Source organism: Anolis carolinensis, chromosome 1 (assembly GCF_035594765.1).
Source record: "Anolis carolinensis isolate JA03-04 chromosome 1, rAnoCar3.1.pri, whole genome shotgun sequence".
NCBI classification, from domain to species: domain Eukaryota; kingdom Metazoa; phylum Chordata; class Lepidosauria; order Squamata; family Dactyloidae; genus Anolis; species Anolis carolinensis.
The window spans coordinates 92,306,661-92,325,052 of record NC_085841.1 but is presented as its reverse complement, the minus strand read 5'-3'; the positions used below and the strand labels follow the sequence as shown (position 1 = coordinate 92,325,052).

At 40.4% G+C, this 18,392-nt stretch overlaps 1 protein-coding gene across 12 annotated transcripts in view; it reads right to left on the bottom strand.

The window, feature by feature from the left end:
• Positions 1 to 18,392, bottom strand: part of trdn (triadin) — a 303,322-nt gene that overhangs the window by 121,316 nt on the left and 163,614 nt on the right. For all 12 annotated transcript variants that reach the window (XM_062979180.1, XM_062979220.1, XM_062979204.1 and 9 more), the window contains one exon: positions 17,876 to 17,938. In XM_062979180.1, the coding sequence (XP_062835250.1) occupies positions 17,876 to 17,938 (63 nt within the window). The remainder of the gene's footprint in view (positions 1 to 17,875; positions 17,939 to 18,392) is intronic.

Below are 18,392 nucleotides of genomic sequence, written 5' to 3'. Positions count from 1 at the left end.
GCTGAGTACACCTGTCCTGTCTGGCACAAGTCTGTCCATGCAAAGCAGGTGAACATAGCACTAAAAGAAACATGCAGAATAATCACAGGATGCCTTAAACCTACACATGTTGATAAACTCTACAAGTTAGCTGGCATTGCCCCCCCCCCCCCCCCCGATGTGCAACGGGAAGTTGCTGTTAACTGTGAGAGAAATAAGGTCGAACATTGTGAAAGCCATCCACTGCATGACTATCAGCCTCCTCCCACCAGACTCAAATCAAGGAAAAGCTTCATTAGAACCACCATTCCTCTTAATGTTCCTCTTAATGTTAATTGCCTGCTTTAGCTGCCCAGCTATAGTGTCCCTCTGGGCAGCTAAACCAGCCAATTCCAACTGGATGGCCCCCATGAGGGTCTGCCTCCAAGGGCAAACCAAGAATGGGCAACTAGGAAGTCCCTAAACAGACTCAGAAGTGGAGTGGGCAGATCAAAAGACAACCTGGCAAGATGGCACTACCTGGAGGAATCCTTCAACTCCACATATGTATGCTTGCCCACAATGTCCTGCCTCATGTACGGAGGAGGAGTTGTTTAAAGCTATGGAAATGTGGCTGCTGTTGCCCACTTTTGGTCTAGAACTATTTAGATGCTTGTGATTCCTTTATTTTATTTTAAATGTAATTATGCATTGTTTTTGACACAAAATAATAATAACAGGTAAAAGCTGTAAATAGCTCCCAATTCTGCTACTTTCCTGTTACTTACCTTGCTGCAATGGGTTTGTTCTGCTTCTGTACCTGCAATAAAGGGACATCAGGGGGAGGATTCTCCTCCTATCCCCCTCCCCCCATTAGTCCACAACTGTCTGTTCCCCATTTATTTTATATTTTATAGCTATATTTGCCTTTTTTGTTTTTCAAAGCTGAAATAGAAAACTGGTGTGTGTGTGTGTGTGTGTGTGTGTGTGTGTGTGTGTGTGTGTGTGTATATATTAGTATCAGGAGTGTCTTGAGAAACTGCAAGTCACTCCTGGTGTGAGAGAAATGGCTGTTTGCAAGGACGTTGCCCACAGGACGCCCTGCAGGAGGCTTCTCATGTCACTACATGGGAAGCTGGAGCTGAGAGAGGGAGCTCACCCACTCTCCCCTCAGATTCGAACCATGGACTTCTTGGTCAGCTGTCGTGCCGGCAGAAGGGTTTGATCCATTGTACCACCAGGGGCTCTACTGATATAAATAACAATAAAAATCACAGAATAATGGTAATGTGGGAAGGTGAGGTTATGAGAGTGTGTGCAAATATGATCACAAATTATTTAATCAGCTCAATTTAATGAATGAAATGTAGTCCAATATAAAAAATGCTCAATCCAGTATGTATCTGCTATCAATGACAGTGTGACTTCAGTGGAATAGCAGGTTCATGCAATATTGTCAATAATGTAGGCTAGTCACAATAGACATATCGTTAAGCAGTCATGAACAAGTCAGGGTAATCTGTTCTAATCAATTTTTCACCAAAATAATAAATTGGTGCAATGATTCTGAAGCCTAGATTTGTCATGATTTGCTGAAACATTGGGATTCAAAGATTTATTTCTCGTATCGGAAGTGAACCAAGGGTACATGGGTTTGCAAACATAGAGATTTTTTTAAAGAAAAAAACTTTTGATTAATACTAAATGTCTTTTCCCCGGTAGCTGGCCTCTTGGAGTGCCTCTGGTGTTGCTGTTAGAAGTTCCTCCATTGTGCATGTAGCAGGGCTCAGAAAGCATTGCTGTAGGTGGTCTGTGGTTTGCTGTTCTCCACAGTTGCATGTTATGGACTCCACTTATTAGCCCCATTTCATAAGGTTGGCTCTGCATCTTGTGATGCCAGAGCGCAGTCTGTTCAGAGCCTTCCAAGTTGCCCAGTCTTCTGTGTGCCCAGGGGGAGTCTCTCATCCAGCGTCAGCCACTGATTAAGGTTCCAAGTTTTAGCCTGCCAATTTTGGACTCTCACTTGCTGAGGTAGAAGAAGAACATTTTATTGATTAGCCCTTAGGCCATATCAAAGTACTGAGGTGTTCCTGCAAGTATCTCTGTAGATCTTTGAAATCTATTTCTTGATTGAAGGCGTTGGCGTGCTGGTTGATATCTGAACAGGGGATGGATCGGAGATGTCAATGCCTTGGTTCTTTCATTGTTGGCTGCTACTTCTTGGTGATGTCAGGTGGTGCAATGCTGGCTAAGCAGTATAACATAGACATCTTGTGATAATTGGGCATGTCTCACTAAGAGCCACATCCACTGTTTTAATGTGGTGAGATGTATTCCACACTGGGCATGCATATTCAGCAGCCCTTAATGGCAGACTGGATGAGCCATCTGGATTATAAAGAATAGAGAGTTCCACAGCCTAGGCCAGAGTGTCCCATCCTACTTACACATCTTGCTCAGTCCATGAGCCTTTCATGCATTTAGATTTACAATCCTGAAACCATTTATAATTTGAATGACTTGAAGTTGTTCCAAAATGACTGAACAAAGTAGAGAGCATAATGAAGCTCTTCTACTCTCAGTGTTCCAAGGCCCTAATGCAAACTTAAGGAATAGGAACCCAATTTCCATTTTGCTTGGTACTACTCTGATGGGGATCGCAAAGCACTGGAGAACACTGAAAGGACTCTTTTAGATCCTGGCCTGACAGGGTTTGGAGCACTGCTTTCTCTAAAAAGGTAACACATCAGATCAACTTAGTCAAAGGACTTTCTAGAGACAGCACATTTGAAGAAGTGTGATATTAGTTTATTGTTAATTCAAATGAAAGTTACTTCCATCTAGCAATCTTTGCTGAAATACTGGAAATCTTGTTTCTGATTACTCATACTATGACAAACATTTGCTGTGGGTGAGCCAACACAGGGAGCTGATTCTCACTCTTCCTTCCTGCAAGTGCTAAAACTAGCTTGCTGCTAATAAAGTTGTTAATGTTCATTGCTTGTTTTTTAAATTTGCTTTCTTGTACTCTCTCAAAAGTTCCTTTTACTTAAAAAAATAATTGAAACTTTGAAAAAGATCCTGAAGCCACTGAAAACAAACTAGAAGCCAACAGTTTTGTAAGCCGCCCTGAGTCCCTTCGGGTGAGAAGGACGGGATAGAAATTATGGAAATAAATAAATAAATAAATAAATAAACAGTATTTGAAGGTATATAGTCACAGCATTAGAGAATTAAAAGGTAGGAAGGGACATTGAAGATACCATAATCCATAGTCTTATTTAATTCATACTCTTTACTGAAATAAATAAATAAAATGATAGCAATAAAAAAAAGATGACTCTCCAGCATATGCTAAAACACCTCCAGTGATGAGTAGGCCTGCTGTAGTGACCAGTTCCTATCAACTAGATAACAGACTTGTGCATGGATTCGGATTGATTGGTTCCCTTCGGCCAATCTGGCTTGTTTGGTTTGTTCGGATGCCCGTAATGGCAAGGACTCAGCCTCCATGTTTTTTCGGCTGCAACAGAACAATGGCTGTCAGAAGCCGGCTGCCTTCAGTTACAAGTGGAGTGCAGGAGGGAAGCAGCCACTAGAAGGAAAAGTGCAAGCGAGGGAAAAGACACCACTCCAATGCATCCAAATCAAGAGGAAAGAGGGGGCTTTTCAAATGAAGCCCAGGGTAGGATAGCTCCAGGTCATCACTATTCCTTCCCTTGGAAGTGGGAAGGCCTCCTTGAAAAAAATGAAAAACTGTGTGCTGCACAGTGCATGTTCCCTCTAGAGTAGAAAAAGCTTTAACTACTAGTAAGCAGGATTAAACCCAAGCAGAAAGGAGATTGAAGGTGAGGTGGGGAAAGGCACCATCTGCAAATCAAGAGAAAAGAGAGGCCTGGGTAGGATAGCTCTAGTTCATGGCTATTCCTTCCCTGGGAAGTGGGGAGGCCTCTTTACAATAATGGAAAGCTGCATGCTGCAGGGTGTTAGCAGTCTCCTCTAGAGTACAAACAGCTTTAACTAAGCATTAAACCTGGTCCCCTCTACAGACAGAAGGGAAATGAATATTTCGGCTTCCCCGATCGAAAATGAATTTCTGTCCTCCCGAGTTCAGGAGGCTCCTGAAAAATGGATCAGGACCTCCACTAAAATCCGGGACACTGAAACAGATCGCAGTTTACCCAGATTGCACGAGCTTTAGATAGTTCTAAAACTGAGCCAAAAATCTGCTTGTCTACAATGTAAGCCAATTGGTTTTAGTTCTACCTTCTGGAATAATACAAAATTCTATTCCATCAAAAACCTAGGCTCCTAAGATGCATCTACAATGTAAAATTAATGCAGTTTGACATCATTTCAATTGCCATAGCTATGCTATGGAATCCTAGGATGTGAAGTTTGGTGAGGCGCCAGCAGGACCGGCCCGAGGAAATTCGAAGGGGTACACAAAAAAATTTTTGCGCCCCAGGAGGCGGGGCCAGGACTGGCCCCGCCCCCACACCCTAACCCCGCCTCCAACGCCGGGTGGCCACGCCTCCCGCGGCGCGGGCGGCATGGGAGGCGGGGCCAGGGTGCGCGGCGCGGGAGGCGGGGCCAAATGTGGCCCCGCCTCCTGCGGGGCGCGCCCTGGCGCAGCCAAGCTGCGGCAGGAGTTCTTCCAGGCCGCAGCCTGAAAGTGCGCAGCCTGCAGTGGGCGCGCGCCATGGGAGGCGTGGCTGGTCCTGCCTCCCGCGGGGTGCGCCCTGGCACAGCCAAGCTGCAGCAGGATTTCTTCCAGGCCACAGCCTGAAAGGACTCCCGCTGCAGCGGGCGCGCGCCATGGGAGGCGTGGCCGGTCCCGCCTCCTGCGGGGTGCGCCCTGGCCTGGCTGCGCCATGGCGCGCCCCGCGGGAGGCGGGGCCAGAGCTGGTCACACCTCCACATCACATGGCCCCGCCTCCGCCAGGTGTGGCCCCGCCTCCCAGGGGTTCAATAGCGCCCCCCAACGCGGGGGCGTGGCCAGCATGCCGTGTTGGGCCGGGCCTGGGCGCCAGCACTCTTTGGTAGAGAAGCCTAAATATGTGCTCCCATGATTCCATAACATTGAACCATGGCAGTTAAAGTGGCATCAAACTGCATTGATTCTCCAGAATAGATGCACCCCTAGAAGTTATCAACTTGAATTAAATACTAAACCAACTGGGAGGGAAGCTGACATTAGGACAAACCCTTGCAACTGAGCCATCAGAACCAGAACAGTAAAAGATCCAAAAACAATGTCAAACAGGTCTAGTCATTTGTTTAAGTGTGGTCTGTGAGTCAACAACAGATCCGTCTGTTATTGTCCTTGTTGCTGTTGTTATGGTGCGTCATTGCCATACTTTTCATCATTGCAGGTCACAGTATGAATATGTTATGTTCATAATTATTTTGTAACTAGTTATTTCAATTTTTGTGTTGATAAGTGAAGCTTTCAAAATTTGCACGTCCTTCAGTAAATGAGAGAGAACTGATTAAAACCAAGAAAAAATAACTAGCATTGCAAATAAATATCCACTTAGAAGGATTTGGTTTAGAGATTCACCATGGATAAAAGAGTCCTACTGATAGCAGACATCTAAAATTTGATTTGGTTATTAATGCAACCAAATGAGATTTTGGAAACAGTGACCTTTAGTAGAAGAGAAATGGAAAGGTGGAGACACATTGAGACTATATTTGGAAGTAAATAATATTAACATCTTTTTGTTGTTTAATAATTACTTTTAGATAACTCAGTGTCAACATAGGCTAATATTCTCCAAGGAACGATGGCAATGTATGAAATGTAAGAATTGGTAGATGCAATAAACATAGAGAATATAGGGGCAGTATGATAATAGAAGCAAACAAGCATTTAGACTGCAGTCCTGAGAAGGAAATTATAGAAATACAGTAGAGTCTCACTCATCCAACACTCGCCTATCCAACGTTCTGGATTATCCAACGCATTTTGGTAGTCAATGTTTTCAATACATTGTGATATTTTGGTGCTAAGTTCATAAATACAGTAATTACTAAATAGCATTACTGCGTATTGAACTACTTTTTCTGTCAAATTTGTTGTATAACATAATGTTTTGGTGCTTAATTTGTAAAATCATAACCTAATTTGATGTTTAATAGGCTTCTCCTTAATCTCTCCTTATTATCCAACATATTTGCTTATCCAACGTTCTGCCGGCCCGTTTATGTTGGATAAGTGAGACTCTATTGTACTTACATAGATTTTCTGTCTGGAGATATTGTGTATTTGTTCTTGTCCACGTTTTTCCTATTATAACTTCTCCTCTTCTCACTCTATTAACCTTCTTTCACTCATGTTATGATGTTCCTTGCTGTTTTCCTGTATCCTTTTTCAGTTTTCTGCCCATCTCACTCTTAATCTGTTTTGCTTCTGATCAGTCCACTTCTGGTTTTCAAATTCACTCCTAAGCTTGTGATCCAGACATTCAGTATCTTCTCCATGACTTCTATCACACAAGGCTATATTTTTTTCTTTGAAAATGGAGTGCCATCAACATTAAAGAGATGTCATTCGGGTAAAAGCATTTCACAAAAAGATACAGTATTTCCTTTCTTTTGTTATTTCTTCAGATTAGATGGTGAACTGGTGAAGGCCCTCCTTGAGAAAGCTCAGTCTTACTTTTTCATAATGGTTTTACCAGGTCTCTCCACATAGCAATGGGTAGCTGAAGCAAACATTATAGATTTTCTCTGGCTTTTTTAAAAGTACGAGTCTTGGATTGGGAGATTTCCATGTGCCAATTTTGTGTTAGATCTAAATATGCATTCAGTTACTCCCCTCCTTAACAAAACAGTGATGTGCCCATATGCTTAAATCAATACATATGAATAAAAATGACATCTGCCATATAGGGACAGTTAGTGTGATGTCATGGGTGTGAAAACTGTATTGACTAAATCCACATCAGGAGCCTAAAGGGAGTGTTTCAATAAATCAAACTAAACAAGTACCCAAAATGGTCACTTGCAATATAATAATGTTGTGGTTTTGTTTTTATTTTTAAAAAGTGGAGAACTTTTCCATGAAAAATGCATTTGTTTGAAAAAAATGTTGGGTCCTGAACAAAGAAATATTTCTCAAGAAAGCCCAGAATAAGCAATCCTTCAAACATGTGGGAAACAATAATATAACAGCCCAACTAGATTTCATGATGAAGCCTAGTTCCATGACCATCTCCTTCATAAGCATCCATGCAGAGAAGAACTCTTGGGGAAGCATAAATGGTAAGAAACTTCGCTAACATAGCCACATTTTATATATCATATCTGGCCACTTTTACAAAATCTTCCTTAAGTGTTCCCTGCACTAGCCCTGTGCAGATGACTCAATGGACACATGGCATGTGTGCGCGCTTGTTTGTTGCCCCATAAATACAAATTACAAACAATGAAAGAGTTGGGATGTACTCCCAATACATGTCTTTGCCAGGTGACTCTGATCATTAAGGACAATCTAACTCTTATCTGCATAGCCCCATGCTGCTTAATGTGTTTTGGTCACATTAAAGTACAATAAAATGTTAGGACAATGGGGCAACACACTGGTAACCAACTTTGCAATATATGTGTATGTACCCTGTTTAATCTCACAAATGAGGAAAATAAATGACCTTTGAGTTTTTTAAAGGATATGGCTGCAGGGAGATAATTGTTCAGATTCACAAGGGCAATCACAAAAACAGAAAGAGAAGTTAAGGTGTTTTAATGAGCTCGAGGGTGGAGTCACTGTCAGAAGCAGTGCTTGTACTTCTGTGCCTGACAGATTGCTTGCCTTGGTTTTAGCAAAATGCTGCAAATAAAAACCAATCACTTATCTAACAGAAGCCACAAGCTCTCCCAGGTAGATAAGACTGTAATCCCCATTGTTGCCAGTGACTGTGAGTGTACATTAATAAGTACAATACTCACAGTATTTATCTGATGGGTGAATGTGACAATTATTGCTGACCTAAAACATTTTTGAGTGCCATGTTTACCATAATAAAGAGAGTGCTTACTTAAAGTTGAAATGGAATGACAAATAACTGCAGCGTATGATATTTTTTAAAATGTTGTATTTTATGCAGCTAATAAAAACATAGATCTGTGGGGTTGGTTTGGACTTTGTCAGATTCATTTGTTGGATGATTCATAAGTTGTAACAGGCTTTGGGAGGAAAGATAAAGATAATTTTACCTTGTACTGCAAAATTCCCTGGAAATGTAACATTCTCAGAAATCTAGTCCAGTTCAGGTGGGCATCTTTACAGAATTATAATTGTGTACAAAGGATAGTACAGCTACTTCACTGCATCCTCTGTCACATTACTGTTGCCTGGCCCCACTTGTCTTCCATGTATTGTAGTACAACAATAGGAACAACCATGTTTCAATATAACTTCCTCAGCCTACTAGCGTGCTATAATAGTTCGATTTTTGAACTATGATCTTTGATAGTGCAATTCCCTGCTCAGACATGAAAACCCAATAAATGACTTTGATGAGTTGCACCTTCTCCGACCTAGAGCACCCTTAGGGTCACCGTAACTCAAATGTTTTTGAAGGCACACAACAGCAACAACATACATAGAAGAGGCTTTCTTATTCAGACCTCTGTGCATCACTTTGAAAGTGTTGTGGAATAGTCATGGGGATACAACAGAGGAGGTGAGACTGGCAAGCCCAGCCCTGCTGTTATCTCACATGGTGGAAAAGACATGAATAGGGTTTCTACCATAAATTACATCCTTTGATATACCAGATGAAGTTGTAACATTCCTTTTTTATTGTTCTTGTGCCCAGTTGTGCCCTAGGCTGATTTTAAATAAACAAATAAGTAAAACAGAAATCTATTTTCAGATTGTGGTCATTTTGAGTCCCCTTTGGGAGAGATAAAGTGGGGTATAAATACAACAACAACAACAACAACAACAACAACAACAACAACAACAACAACAACAGCTGAAATATCAATCTATAACTTTATTTATATCCTGCCTTTCTCCCAGGGTGCATCCTCATCCCACTTTAACTGCAATGGCTCAGTGCATGACAGCTGTAGTTTTACAAAATCTTTAGTCTTCTCTGCCGATGAAGGCTAGTGCCCACCATGAAATTCAACCATGGCAGCTAAAGTGGTGTAAAACTGTATTAATTTTACAGTGTAGGCACTATTTAACAGTGGCTCTGGTACTGCATGGAGGGCCGTACCCAGAAGGTGCTGCTGGGGGACTCTTGTTTGAACCCCCAGCAGTTAACCTGTGGGATTCCTCAGGGTTCCATTTTGTCCCCTATGCTGTTTAACATATATATGAAACTGCTGGGAGATGTCATCTGGAGTTTTGGAGTACAGTGCTACATATATGCAGATGACACCCAACTTGACTATTCCTTTCCACCTAAAGCTAAGGAAGCTGTCCTGACCCTAAAACAATGCCTTGTCATCACTAATGGACTGGATGAGGGCAAACAATTTGAAACTGAATCCAGACAAAACAGAGGTACTCCTGGACAGTTGTAAAGCAGATCAGGAAATCGGGATCCAGCCTATGCTGGATGGGATTACACTCCCCTGAAGATGCAGGTCTGCAATTTGGTGGTCCTCCTGGACTCAGCACTGAACCTGGAGGCCCAGGTATCTGTGGTGGCCAGGAGGACCTTTGCACAATTAAAACTTGTGCACCAACTGTGCCCGTTCCTTTGGAAGCCAGATCTGGCCATGGTGGCACATGCCTTAGTTACATCCCATCTGGACAGCCATAATGTGCTCTAAGTGGGGCTGCCTCTGAAGAGTGCTCAGAAACTTCAGCTGGTCTAAAGAGCTGCAGCCAGGTTGCTCACTGGGGCTGGCTACAGGGAACAAATAATTCCCCTGTTGCAGCAGCTCCACTGGCTGCCAGTCTGTTTCCAGGCACAATTCAAAACACTGGTTATGACCTTTAAAGCCCTAAATGGCTCAGGTCCAGGCTACTTGGCCAACCACATGCCCTTGTATGAGCCTGCCTGAGCCCTGAGATCTTCTGGAGAGGAGCTTCTCTTGGTCCCACCTTCATCTCATGTTGATTGGTGGGAACGAGAGAATGGGCCTTCCTTCTCAATGGCTTCCCCTCAACTCTGGAACTCCCTGCCAAAGGAAGCCAGAATGGTCCCCTCCCTGCTGTCCTTCTGGTGGCAGGCTATATTTGTATATTTTAAATTGCATACTAATGCTTTTATGTCAAGCCACTTTGAGTCCCCTTTGAGGAGATAAGGCGGAATATAAATAAATAGATGATAATGATAATAATAATAATAATAGTCAGTGACTTAAAGTGGCTTACAAAAAGGCAGAAAATTGCAATTAAAATACAGAAAAGGTATGTTATTTAATTATCCAAATAACATAAAATATTTTAAAATTGATTAGAAAAATAAAGTAGTACATACTCTGTTGTTGCTTCTAACTAACTCTGATCTGTGGCTTTCTGTGTTTTGAGACTCCATCGGGACTAGTTTTCATCCCCCCCACAAAACACCATTTACACCAGGAGTCCCCAAACTTTTTAAACAGGGGGCCAATTCACTGTCCCTCAGACCTTTGGAGGGCCGGACTATAGTTGGCCACTGAATAATAATTAATAATAATAATAATAATAATAATAATAATAATAATAATAATAATACAGAGGGTTGGAAGAGACCCCTTGGGCCATTTAGTCTAACCCCCTTCGGCCTTTGTGCACCAAAAGAACAAGCAAAGCACCCCTGACAGATGGCCACCCAGCCTCAATGTTAATAATCATAATAATCATATTAATTATAATAAATTGGGTTGGAAGAGACCTCTTGGGCCATTTAGCCCAACCCCCTTCTGCCTTTGGGCACCCAAAGCACAAGCAAAGCACCACTTAATAATTAGTTAAATAAATAATTAAATAATAATTAAAATACCATGATTAAAAACCACAAGCAAAGCATTGGAAGACACCTACTGGGCGCCGCCATCATGGGGGCCGAATAAATGGTTTCAAGGGGCTGCATGTGGCTCGCGGGCCGTAGTTTGGGGACCGCTGATTTACACAGTACCACCATACTTTAGTTTGGGAGATGCCAAACATCTCTCAACAACCTAGATATTTTACTTTTAGCTATAGGACTAATCTTCTTTATTAGATCATATGTCTGAAACAGCTAGAGGGAGTTGCACTTGAATTTAATGTTGCTATTTTCCACATTACATATTGTGGCAATCTTCTGTATGGATTGCAACAAAATGCTTTCTCTATATCACATATGCTAAAATCCCATACTATTTACAGTGCCACACTGCTTTATTTCTCCTTGCTGGTACAGACTTATATTATTCCCTGTATAGTATTATTGGAACGTCCCAAAGAAAACATTACCATTTATTGCTGTGAAATGTGCATTTAGAAAGACATCTTTAATGAGATGATTCATAACCAGTGTATATGTGTTGGGATCAAGGGACCGGTAAGTGACCTTTGCATTTTCTCTAATGCCATAATCCCATTTAGCGAGGCCATTCTGAAGCAAGCAGTCCAATGAATGCAGATTAGGATGTGAGTATTATACTTGCCAACATACTTTCCCACTGAGTTTAGAAAAACTTAACTTTTGGACTATATTCGCAGAATGCCTATGCAAGCTGAGGAACTCTGGAAACTGTCACGGAATGAATTTTCAACATTGGAAGAGTATGATCTGAATAGTCGTGATTTGAAAGTTTTGCCAAAAATTTTGTAGTTTAACTGAGGCTTGGATATAAATAGGACATGGGCTTCCATGTATTTTGGCAGCTCCAGTTGAAACATGCCCAAATCATGGCATAGCAGGGGAAGCAGAATGGCAAGTGGGTGGAAAAACTTATAACAAATTCAGATTGGTTCAAGAAATTTCCCAGATTTTCTGGATTTCCAGTGGGTAGGAAATTATGGAGCCAATTCAAACAGGGCATCTCTAATTGTATTTTAGCTGAAGCTAGTGCTTTTGTAGCATACCTGCAGAGTTCCAAAAGGTAGGAGCTACTAATGGCTAACGCCCTCCCCAGTGAAGTCAGGCAGGCTCCCTCCCTCCTATCCTTCTGTAGGAAGGTTAAAACTTGGTTGTGGGGCCAGGCTTTTGAATAATAATTGGCAACGTTAATTATTATCATGTACGCTGGAACTCAATTGACAGACCCAGCTTTTTTTTAACTGAACACGCCTATCTGTATTTTATAATGTGTTTTATGAATACAGATGTAAGTTAATAATAATTTTTAACTGATTTATATTGCACTGTATAATTTTTATATATGTGTTTTTTGTAAGCCGCCCTGAGTCCCCTGTTGGGTGAGAAGGGTGGGATATAACTATTGTAATAAATTGTAATAAATAGGACAACCATTTACACATCCCCAGTAAATAAATACCATTTAATTGTATTGTTTTTAAAACCCTTTATTGGATAGGTCAGCCTTTCAAATATTGCACTGTATGTGTGTTTCATTTGTAAGCTAGGATAAATATTCACCCTACAATATCTCCCAGCTTGACTGATACATTTCAGATTGTATCCATATTGCAGAATTATAATAATTCGATACCACATTAACTGCCATGGTTCAATACTAGGGAATTCTTGGGGGTTGTTTTGGTTTTTTTTGGTTTTGTGAGATTTTTATCCTTCTCTGTCAGAGGGGTCTAGTGCCACATCAAACTGTAGATTCCAGGATTCAAAACAACAGAGATATGGAAGTTAAGATGGTACCAAACTGCCATAAGTTCAGGACTAAATCAAGAGACTGAATAGTCAAATCAGGTTGGGGAGTAGAAGGAGGAGCAGCTATGCCATCTCAAGATATGTTGCTGCCTGAGCAAGTTAATGACACTTAAGTCATAATTCACAGTTTCATGGGTCAGTCATGCCATTTTAACAGCTGAGGTAGAAAATTCCAGAAACAAATCTTCCCAAATGAAGCCAAACAATAATACATGTTGTAACTATTAAGTTTTTTTGCCATTTTATCTCACTCCAAATTAGTTGCTTCAGGTTGCCACCACAGACTGCCAAAGGATTTATAGAATAGTTTATCGGTTTCTCCCTGCTTTAATCTCTAAAGTGGTTTCAGAGCTTTTTGTTAAGATGACCCATGTTGATCCATGAAAAAAGGATGCTTGTGCAGATCGGTCCACATACTAATGCTGGGAAGGAGGATATAAGATGATGAGGCCCCAAAATAATTGGACAAAAGTAATTACCTATCTTGGAATTTAAATTTCAACTTCTCATCTCTGTTACATACCAAATCTTTCCAAACTATTCTACACAGTTTGGAAAGAGCTCTGCAAAATGACTTCAGCTACAGCATTTTTTTTTATTTTTATCTGCCTGTTTAATGGCTGAACATGAGCAAGCAATTATTTCACTGGCATTTTTATTTCTACTGGATTTTAAACGTTGCAGTTAACATCCAGCTACATAGTTTTTCACATATTATGGTCAGTATTTTTCATCAGATACTTAGTTAACAGTAACAGATGGCTAAATCTAGATAACCGTTCTGTATTAACAATATCTACTTAATCATAATGACACTATTTCCACTCTATCCCATTTTGCCAACAAATAGAGCATGGGCATTTCCATCAGGTTTGCAGGGAATGGGCCAGGAAAAGTTACGTAGTTACTAAGGTAGGATATTGGCCAACATTTTCATGTTCAGTCCATTTGTAAATTAAAAATCCAAATAAATACAGCAGGCTGGAATAAAGGGCGGAGGGTAGAGCTCACACTTTGCAACCCTGAAATCCTTTTTCTTTCTCCCCTCTAATGAAACTTAAATGCATGTAAATCATGCCTCTTGTTATTACTGCTTAAGTGCACATATCCTGGCTGTTTTTGTTTGTAAATCACACCCACAGGCTTAGTAGCAATGGAGGGGATGAATTATTTTGTCACAAATGAAGCTCTTTATTTCCACACTGGTCCAGAAGAAAAGGCAAAGAAAAAGAAAGAATTCATTCCTCACAGATAAGCCAAATTTTACATATGCCTTGTAGCCATGCTGTTATAAATTATACTGTAATATTTACATTTGACATTTAAATAATGTTCCAAAAGCTATTTCTCAATTTAATAGTTTGCTTTGTGGAATTTCAAATACACTTTTGATAATATTTTTTCTGCAATGTTATATCAACATATTGTAATTGCAGAAGAAAATGAATCTCATGTAAGTGCTACCCAGATCATGAGTGCTACATATACGATGATATTTTACATTCGAGGCTAGGTGTATTTCTTATCACGTCATGGAGATGTCCATATGAAGCTGAACCCTTCTCTGTGTTGTACAATCCTATGGAAATGGAAATGTAAACTTTTTAGTTTGCTAAGTATGTTTTAAATGGTGAATGCAATTCAACAAAAGAGTTGCACTTAGTTGTAACAAAAACATGTATGCTTCCTTGAGCATATGGGAGGGCATGATGGGATATATATGTAAAAGACAACAGTACAGAAATCATTAGCATCATAGGAAGCTGTCTTATACTAGTTTGGAACATTGTTACATCTAGTCTAGTACAGTAGTTCTCCAGGGTTTCAAATAGGGTTTTCTGGTTTTCAACAATCCAAATAACAGATCAATAAAGCTTAGCAGCCACAACCATGTCAGGATATGTTCAGGCCAGAGTGATGGGGCTGATAGACCAAGCAGAAGGGATTCTGTTGAGTCCATGGAAGATGAAGATAAGCACAGTAAAGACAAGTTTTCTATTCAGCACTAAGGACACAGTTCCCAACCTAATGTTTTCAACCACAAATGTAGTCTCAAAGAGATTCAACAATGGGCAGTATGTGCAATAGTCTAGGGCTACCAAGACAGAAGAGGATGTCTATGTAGACATTTGCTTACTGTACAAACTTTCTATGAATTGATTTTAAAGTGCAGGAAATTTGCTTTTTTTAAAGCCTGAAATGTCATCTTTGGATGTTGGTAATTTGGTTTAACTAACAAAAGCTGATTATGTTTAAAACAGCAGGTTCTCTAACAAATCCAGAACACAAACATTGCCATCTCTTCATCAGTTACCTACATATTGCAATAGCTGAACGTGGGGCTGCCTTTGAAGACGGCCCGGAAACTACAATTAGTACAACGTTCAGCAGCCAGGCTTCTAACCGGAGAGAACTACAGGGCGCGTTCAATGCCTCTATTTAAGGAGCTCCACTGGCTGCCGTTTACTTTCCGGGCCCAATTCAAGGTGCAGGTTATCACCTACAAAGCCCTAAATGGTTTGGGACCCACCTACCTTAGAGACCGCATCTCCCCCTATGAATTTGCTCGTTCTCTTTGCTCGTCGGGTGAGGCCCTCCTCTCGCTTCCACCACCTTCGCAGTCGCGGTTGGTGGGGATGAGAGAGAAGGCCTTCTCCGTCGTGGCCCCTCGACTTTGGAACTCGCTCCCCAGGGAGATCAGGCAGGCCCCCACCCTCCTCTCCTTCCAGAAGAGCCTAAAAACCTGGCTCTTCAAAAAGGCCTTCGACGATTAACTATTAGGTTGAACTATCTGCCCATTCAACTACAGGTTTTTTCTGCCACTACTATTTTACACTTTATTGAGAAACTACCTCTCCCGTTTGATATATTTTGCACTTTGGCCCAGATCCTTGTTTTACTCTCCTGCTTTTGATATCTTATGCTATATGTTGATTACTATGATGGTTTTATTGATATTGATGTTTTATTGTTGGTATAATTGTTTTATCATTTTATTGTTGTATGTTTTCGGGCTTGGTCCCCATGTAAGCTGCTCCGAGTCCCCATTGGGGAGATGGGGCGGGGTATAAAAATAAAGTTATTATAATATTATTATTATATTTAGACACTGGATTACATTAATAGTTATTTTTACTTGAAACTGATCTTTGGCAAAATGTATTTCACCTGGAAAAATGTCCATTTATTTCACATCTCAGGTGCTACTTTAAAATTGAAAATTGGAAATATTTTATTTTATTTTACTGATTAATAGTGAAGTTTCACATTCCCTTGGACGGCATCGCAAAGGATGCAAAATCAGGAGCCATCTCGCATCCTGAGATTCCAGGGTCAAAACTGGAAGCTTAGAGGTGGTTCCTAGAGAGGTCATTAACATCAAACTTCAATTATTTTCATATAAAAAGCACAAAGTCTGAGAAAAGCTTTCTCTGATTGGAAAGAAAATTTTCCAAGTTCTGCATTAAATAGAAAAAAAACCATTTTTCCCAGTTCTGTCTTTAATATCTTTGTAAGCACTGCTCTTAACAACATACAGTTATAATCCAACAAAATAAACTTATTCAGACGGAACATATTTTCCAAAGAACTATAGTTTTCTGGGGTGTTCCTATTAAATCAGTGCCCCACTGGGTACTTTTCTATTTTTTTTTTTACAATCAGGATATGGGACCTTCTTTCTCCCTCCTAATAAGCACTATGATTATAAAAATGCTACTACTAATGCTGTACCATGGGATCATGCATAGGACTAGGTTGGTAGATGCCTGGATCTAGACCCATGTGCGTGACAACCCTATTTACTGCTGTAAGTGTAATCAAATAAAGTTGTGGGCTATTTCTTTCCAATCAGTGATATTTATTTGATTTGTGGCTTTAACATGTGGAATGGAACTTGACTCTGTGTACACAATGCACAAAGGTGAATGTAAGGAGCCCATTCTCTCTGCAACTCTCTCCCAATTACTACATAGGAATGACCACCTGGCTTATAAAAGTGCACTCAAGATTAGAAAATTCAGTAGGGCAGATAACTTGAAAGTGCTGAAGTTCTAATATATATCACTAGTTAAGGTTATAAGATTTTCTGGAGGAGGGTGCAAAGAGAAAGGAAAGAGAAGGGATATGGATGTAACTAGACAAGACGGGGGTAGAGGAGAAAGAAGGAAGAAAAAGATGATAAAAAGATAAGGATTAGGAAATGAAAGACATTAGGTTGGAAGGCAGGGAAAAATAATGGAGGAGTTGATTTGGGATGGGGAAGGGAGCAGAAAAAAATAAGGAAGAGAAAAAAGAGAAGTGAAATCAAATATTGAAAGACAAAAGGATCTAGTGCCCAAGCAATGCTGAAGAACTAATATATATGGACAGCGTTGTTTACTCAGAACAGTACAAGCCACATGTGCCTCAGACCAAGAAAGGAAATGCTGATGTGGCTTTAGTAACTTGGGGAAAAGAGTAAAGAAGATGATAGTAGACTAGGAAAGGTAAGGATAAGACACCAAAAGCTACAAAGCAGAAACCCTGTAGTAACATCTGCTTTTACTTCTGAGAAACATGCTCCCAGAGAGGGAGATAAGACCTTGCATGATGCCTTGGAAACCCCACAGAAGTATCTACACCTTTCATCTCTGATGCCAAAATTCTAGCAACTGGACAATGGGAAGGAAGCATGCTGAGATATGTTTGTCTGGGAGGTAGATCCATGATGGAATGTGAATCTGAAGCAGAGGGGAAATACACATTTTCCTTATTTCCATAAGTACAAAGGGTTTTTGAATATCTCATCATTCTTGGTCTCTTAATAGCAGGTTTTGGGATATCTCAGAGCTCAAGGTAAAGGCCTATGTCAAAATAGTCTCATTTCATAGATGGAGGGCATGTGGAAATTTTAAAAAATAAATCGAATGAAAGACAATAAAACAAAGCGTATGTAAAGTTTCAGCCACAGAGTATGTAACTAGAGAAGTGAGAATTGTTTCCATCAAAAACACTAACTTCATAACATTAAAAAAAGAGTTTAATGAGCTCTGAATTTACATACCCCTCCAGTTAAACTTGTAAAGTCTAAAAATGTACACACATATAACAATGGGATTTCAGTTAAAAGAGTGACAGATTGATTTTCTTACCTGCTTTTTTAACTTCAGGGACAGCTGTCTTCTCCGGAGCTTTCTTTCTTTCCTCTTTTTTCCCTAAAAATTAATTAAAAGGAAGCAGTTTTTAATGCTGGAAATATGAATCATGGACTTCAATTTGCATTCAGCCAGCACAGGGAAGAAAATGTGACATCTTCTTAGAGGTTCATTTCTTTTGTGTCTATCTAGGTCATATCAAGATTTCATGACTAACTGAAGTATTGATTTCCTGGGTCTACTCTAAATATAAGTAAGTCTGGGTCCAATCCATTTTATTTACTGAGCCACAAAATAAGACTTATCCACATCAAGCACTTTAGCCTGGTGCAAACATGCCACAGAGAAGCCCTGGATCCAGCAAGTTTGTAGGAATCTGGGGCCATTGTTTACACAGCCAAGAAAAATGCAACAGCTCTTCTAGGGTGATCCATGCCTTATCTTCTCTGTGTCACTGTTACTGCTGTGTCTACCCGGTCAAGGAACTCTTCATGAGCACCTGGCTATCATGGGC